This window comes from Cervus elaphus, chromosome 1 (genome assembly GCF_910594005.1).
Source record: "Cervus elaphus chromosome 1, mCerEla1.1, whole genome shotgun sequence".
Taxonomy (NCBI): domain Eukaryota; kingdom Metazoa; phylum Chordata; class Mammalia; order Artiodactyla; family Cervidae; genus Cervus; species Cervus elaphus.
Genome location: NC_057815.1, coordinates 39,856,318 through 39,862,964, shown reverse-complemented (window position 1 = coordinate 39,862,964; position 6,647 = coordinate 39,856,318). Strand labels below are relative to the sequence as shown.

Sequence of the window (6,647 nt, the reverse complement as noted above, 5' to 3'; positions counted from 1 at the left end):
ACCATCTGAGCCACATCTTTCAGCATACATATTGTGTCACTGTTTTTCTCCTGATTGTGGTGGGACACTGCTTTGCATTTAGCCTGAACGAGGTGACTTTACTTCTGGGGGTGATAAGAATAGGTCGGACTTTGCCGACTGGACATTATCCCAGTGACCATGTGGTGATGGTTTCCAGCCTCCTGTAGTGCTGTTTGCCTGCTGGAGCTTTCCCACTTCTGGAGGACTGCCCGCAGTTCATGTATTAGGGCCTGTAATTACAGAGCAGAATATCCAGGGCTGTGAAGACAGGGCAGTCTTGAAATTAGTTTATGCATAATGGATAATAGGAGGCTGTTTTTAAGTGTAACTCATTTGGTGGGTTGGCAGATCTTGATTTCCTTTTTGATATGTAACATTTATTTATTTATTATTTTTTTTTTTAGCAAGATGAGGACAGAGGGCTCCTCTAGACTATAGCTCAAGACAGCAATTTACATTCAGTAATCTCTTGGTCATTTAGCCACAGATAATTTGTCATGGTTTGTTTTAGCTGTTGTGATATTGATATTTATTATGCAAATTGTATTTCCTACATCTTATTGTTCTGCATTCTATGAATACTTAAATTATTATAAACCTTTACACTTAATATGGCTCGTCCTTCAATTTGATGCTTGAGCAACAGAGGGTCAGAGCGCACACGATCTTCTAGAGAGGAAGAAAATAAGTAATTAAAAAGCAGACAAACAAGAGAGCCGGCTGCCTGGTTGAGAAGAAAGCAAAGGCAATTTCGGGGAGGGAGAGCGGGTCCGGAGAAGCGAGTCGCTTCAGCCTAGAGCTTCTTTCTCCCAGAGACGCAGAACACCTGTTGGTCCCCAGCCGTCTGAGGCGCGAGTAGGGGCAAAGGGGAGGCAAGGGGAGAGGGTTTGAGTCCTGAAGGAGGACGATGGCAGACCCTCTCTTCATATCCCATGCCTCCGCCCTCCACCCCGAAGTCTTCACAGAAAAGATTTTCTGTTGAGTGTGTGTAATCGTAAATATCTAATAATACATGTGCATCATGTAAATACATATCTGTGACACAGATATTAAAGCCAGGTAGGAGGCCTTCAGCAAGCTGGGGGGGGGTCCTAAGTCAACCCTCCTCGATCTACTTTTCCCGAGAATCTACCTCAAAGACACCGACTCGAAAATCCGAGAGCGGGATTCCGGCTCCTTTCTCCCAACTATGCCCAAGTCTACCGCTAGGTTGTTGAGCGGGCTCTCCCGCTCCGCCGGACGTGCAAAGCACGCATGCACTTCTCCCAGATTGTTTTGTCAATCCGGGGACCTGCCTTCTCACTCTCTACTCTCGAACAGCCCCCGATTCCCAAAGATCTATTCCTTCGGTGCAAGGTGAGTGACGGAAATTTGCAACGTTTGGTTTCCTGGCCGGTTGCACCCGGTGTACCGGGCAGGGGAGCCTCCCAGGGAGATTTTCGTCGTCGGTCTCCTGGAGCGAAGACTATAAACATTCCTAATAAAGGTGTACAGGAAGCTAGACCCCGCCCCCGGAGCTGAAGCCCCTTACACGCTAGGGGCCCAGGAGAACACTTTTTCCTGGATCCGGGGGAAGCGAAAACGAATTTTAGCATACACATATTTGCATACGCCCCTCCCCCTGGCCCCGCCCCTAGGTGGCGCGGGCGCGCCGCCGAACGCCAGCGCCAGGGGGCGGGGTGGGGGAGGGGGCGAGTCCTCCGAGAGCCGGGTTCGGCTCGCGGCGACGTGATTGGTCGGCCGGGACTCCGCCTCCAGCGCATGTCATTAGCATCTCATTAGCTGTCCGCTCGGGCTCTGGAGGAAGCCACCGCCGCCAGTCTGAGGCAGGTGCCCGACATGGCGAGTGCTGTGCTGCCGAGCGGACCCCAGTGTGCGGCGGCGGCGGCGGCGGCGGCGGCGGCGGCGCCTCCCGGGCTCCGGCTCCGGCTTCTGCTGTTGCTCCTCTCTGCCGCGGCACTGATCCCTACAGGTAGGTGTGGGCACCGGCCCGTTGGCCCCCTAAATCTCTTAAGGCGCTCCAGTGGCCGTAGCCATGGAGGGGGGAAACGTTTCCATGACAACCTTCCCCCACTTCCTAAATCGAAGGGAGTGTGGAGAGAAAACTCAACGGCTGAGATGAAAAGGGTTGAAGGGATCAGTAAATACCCTCTTTCTTGCCCAGCTCGGTGCGAATTAGAGCCCTTGGGGATGGCTGCACCCACACCTTTTCTCCCTTGCTTGGTGCGGAGTGCAGTGAGAATGAGGGGCCCCGGGGGCTAGAGAATATAGGGGAAGGGGATGGATCGAAGGCACCCCCCGCAAACCTTCCGGACCCTCCCAAACTCGTTGCCGTCCCCGTAACTTGCAGGTCTTTCCGCCTTCCAGGACTGCCCATTCGCCCCCACCTCTCCAGCGGGCCCCCCATTCCCCATCCCCGTAACCTCCCCATGGCTGACTAGCGGCCGCCTTTTGCGCGATTCCTCACTGGTCCACAGGACATCCCGACTCATCTGGTTTGATCGCTCCCGCTTTCCCCGCGCTTTGCCTTTCCTCCCCTGTCCCCAACCGCTCGCCCCTCGTGTCTCCCTCCAGCCGGATCGCCGCCCCCCCGCCCCCTCTGCCCGGCTGCGGGCTTCCTTGGCTGGGCTCCAGGCAGGGAAAGTTCCCCGGGCCCGGCCTCATGCGGGGGTGGGGGCGGTTGCTGTCGCCGCCTCTGCGGGCAGAAGCGGGAGTCCGCAACCCGCCTGCCCCACGGCGTCCTCCGCCGCGAGTAGGGACACCGGATTTCCAGCCCGCCTGTCATTTTCGGCAGCTCGGGGGTGGTGGGAGGGAGCGTTCGCGGCCTCTGCGGCCAGTCCGGCACCCTGCGGGCCTCCCGGCGCCCTCTGTGTGCGGAGCCGTCTTGGGAATTTGCCCAGGGGCGGCTCTGCACGCCCGGCTCCTTCCCTGAAGACGCCGAGCACTCGGCAAGGAGCACGCTGTGTGGCTGCCCGAGTGCGCGGCGCGTTGGCGCGGTCGGGAAAGAAGAGGGCAGTGTTTGCTTTTGCTAACAAAAGGGAGCCGGAGCTCTTCCCCAGCGGAGAGCCGAGCTGTGCTGCACCCTGCCTCCCCTTCCCGCCACCGCCGCGCTCCGCGGCCGCGCGGCGTCCCCGCGCCCCTGGCCGCCCGCCGCGGGCCGGGAGACGGGAGCCAGGACTCCCCGGCTCAGGGCCGTGGGGGCGGGGAGGTGCTGGAGGGGCTGCAGCAGGGCTTGGCGCCTGCAAAGCCCCTCCTCACAGCTCGGGAGCCGCAGGACCCGCGAGCAACAAGTGGCGGAGGACATCGAGAGCTCAGCCCCCACCTGCGGAACCCCCACCCGGGCGGGCGCAGCTCTGGGGGCCACGGTGTGGCTCCCGGGGCGCCTCTCCACTTGGGCTGTGCCTTTTGTTTACACGCTAGAGGACACACAGTTACGTAAACACCGCAGGAGACACACCGTAGGAAATGGGGAGATCTGCGGGGCGCCAGTTCTGGATTTGGGGGAATGCCGGGGTGCTTGCTCACCCCACTCCCCGGACAGGTCTGCGAGTGAGCTCGGCTTGGGAAACCTATCGGGGATCCATTGGGGTGGAAATCTGGCGGCAGCTTCAGTTCCAGAGCTGAGGAATTTTTCGACCCCTGCCACTGTCTCCGGATGTTGTTTATGTGTTTTTCCACTGTGAATTCTTAATTTATGAGTTACGAGATAATTGGGTTCAGCCGATGCCGTTGTGGTTACAACTTCATTTCGGGTGATGTCTCTGACTGGATGGGTTCAATAAAATGTTCTGAACGAGATCCCTCTGCTGCTGCATTGTAAAAAGCGCCAGTGCTGTTTAAACGTGAGCGTGAGTACAGGCTCAGTAACTGGCGCATAATAAAGGCAACAATAGACTTGTATTGGCTGCAAAAAAAAAAAAAAAAAAAAAAAGGTGGGGTGAGGGGAGCGCTGGCCAGGGATATTGCTTTTGGACTAAAAATGGGAGCCGTGCAATGCCGCTTGGCCGCAGAACAGGATCAGATTATACCTCCTCTGTCCAGCCTGCTCATTGAAGGCTCGGGGTAGTAGCGGCAGTACTATATTTGTAAGTATCTCGCTGTAAGAAGTTGCCTTCCCCAGCGAGGGCTGCTGACTTGGAAAGGAGCGGTCTGGAGCTCAACCGTGCATGTCAAAGCTACAAGAAAATTCTGTTGCCAGTTACCATGGAAGCAGCTTCTTGCTCTTGTGTACATCCCTGTTTGTACCCTGGTTATCAGATTGTGTTCAAATTAGAAAGTAATTGGGTTTGATTTGTAGTGAGGGGATGAGACAACTTTCTTTAAATCTTTTTTCTTTGCTTTTAATGTGTATTTTGGTGCTCAGTTTGAGAAGGGGTTTTGGCCTAACCCCAGGTCCTAGACCTGGAGATTAGATTTCAGGTGGGGACCCAGGGACTTATCTTCCTTACTCTTCTTACTTTAGGCTTTTTCTGAAGTCTCCAGTTCCTACTCCAGGATTAGAGAAACCTGTTGGCATTGCCTTTTGAACTTCATTAGGCTGTTTCATTCACAGCCTCACTGGGGTAGCCATCCAGGGCTATTGTGCAGTGGGGTCCCAGTTCTGTCTTCCCCTGTAACTGAACCCATCTATCCCCTGGAGAAAATCTCCTTCCTGTAGTGTTTGGAAGAAATGGATGTTAATGGAATGCAGCTAAAATGGGATCATCAAAGTCACTCAGCGTAAATCATGCCCGTTAGGTTTGGGTTGCTGGCATGCTGTTGTTTTTGACCCTCAGTGAACCCCCAGTTTGTCACCCTCCTTTTCCCTTTTCAGCTGTAGAAAGGATGGCCAATGGGTGGGGATGTGTAGTCTGCTGGGGAGCCCAGGGGCTGAGTTTTTGCCTGTCGCAGCCTGTTGGGGCTTGTGTACCGGGGAGGGTTAGGGACTTTACAAAAGTGCCGCCCTGCTATTGTCGCCGTTCCCTGCATCAAATCCCGTAGCCGCGGGAGGGACTCACACTCGTCTGTGATGGCTTTGATAAAATACCCCTCATTAATGCCACTTTATATTTACACTGTGTCACTGGGGACGCACAAGGCTTCATTTAGTGACTTGTGTGACGAGACAAGCTTGCATTATTTGCCTGGGACATTTTGGTGGAACAAGAGACCCATTGAGCAATCTTTTGAAATGAACAAATACGGAAAAAGGGGGGAAGAAAAGAGCAGGCAGTGCTGCGGAACAAAGAGCTTTATTCATATGGATGTTGTACATGCTTTATCCAGTTTTCCCCAATGGCCCTCCGGGGACAGGGGAGTGGGACGGGGAAGAAGCCAAGGCAGGACATTGGCGCTTCCTCTCTGGTTCCCTGACTTCGTGTTCTTATCTGACTTGGTCCTCGGCTCCCTGGACTGCCTGACTGCTCTGCTCAGCTCGCTCGGCTCCCTCTAAAACCCCCGAAGGTAATGGTTTCCTGGGTCTAAAAGGGAGATTTTGAAATCCTTTCTCCCAGCTCTGAATTTAAGCGGAAGAAAGTGGAAGCTACCTGTTGAGATGGATGGTTGTTGGTGGATATATCGGTTGAATGGAAAGAGATATCACTTTTCTATATGACATGTGTCAGAAAGTGGTTGATAGTGACTGTCAGACAGGTAAGAGGTCTTGCAATTATAGTATTAGCCTTATTATTTATTTTTAAAGAAATGCTTTGAAAACTAAAATCCAAAATTTTCATGATCATGAAAGGTGCTTTTGGAGTTTTCGGTGCCTTTTGCCCACACCTGGTATGTTTTGGCCTTAAACATAAGTTTTTTCTTTTTTTTTAAATTTTTCCTTGGCCTGTATTGCTAAGTGATTTTCAGGCTTTAAAAACTTTATAATATTGCTGTGAATATAAACTCAGTCTCTTGGTTTCTGTATGTGACATTTTGATACTTAACTGGCCACTTAGAATTTACATTTTAAAAATGGTTTTGTGTGTGTTAACAAAAGGCCCATTTTTATGCAGGGGAATCTCTTAAATTGGGCCAAACTAATCAATGCTATGATTTGAATGGAAATTTACCAGCATATGAAGAAATTTTATAAGAAATACATCCAAAGGATTCAAATATTGTAGCTCTTTCTTGGGAAGAATAGTACTGACCATCACGCTGGGCATTTTTAACAGAAAATCCAGGACAGAAAGGAGAAATCACACAGCGACATCTGTTGCAGTATTGAAAATTTGCTGCTTTGAGTTGCTAGCAATTAGTCCCATTTAAGCACCTAATGGTATCAGTTAACCTGTGTGTGTGTGTGTTTGTGTGTACTCACACAAATATGTATATAGCCACATGCATATGTGTATATATATGCACTTACACAGAAGCTCACTCAGTATTCATAGTCATATTTAAAATTGTTTAATAGAAACTTGTAACGTTTTAATGCAAGGTTCTTTTTCTTCATATCACCTGTTGAGGAAACAAAGAGTCTTACAGTCATGGAATTTTGGAAAGGAGAAAGGTATTAGAAATCATCGGTAAAATCTCATTATTTTGCAGCGTGGCAGACAAAGCCCAAAGAAGGAAGGACCACTGAACTGAGGCTCAGTTAGCTGTGCTTCTGGACGAGGAGCTGGTCTCCTGATGTCCAACCTGTGAAC

General features: G+C 51.7%; 1 protein-coding gene across 4 annotated transcripts in view; it reads left to right on the top strand.

Annotated features, from left to right (window-relative positions):
• The first annotated feature begins 1,731 nt into the window (after positions 1 to 1,731).
• CADM1 (cell adhesion molecule 1) overlaps positions 1,732 to 6,647 on the top strand; it is a 346,265-nt gene continuing 341,349 nt past the window's right edge. For 2 of the 4 annotated variants that reach the window (XM_043899806.1, XM_043899824.1), the window contains exon 1: positions 1,830 to 1,993. In XM_043899806.1, the coding sequence (XP_043755741.1) occupies positions 1,861 to 1,993 (133 nt within the window). In that variant the 5' untranslated portion in view covers positions 1,830 to 1,860. Of the gene's footprint in view, positions 1,994 to 6,647 lie in introns of all 4 variants that reach the window. The other 2 variants (XM_043899796.1, XM_043899815.1) reach the window with 2 other exon arrangements.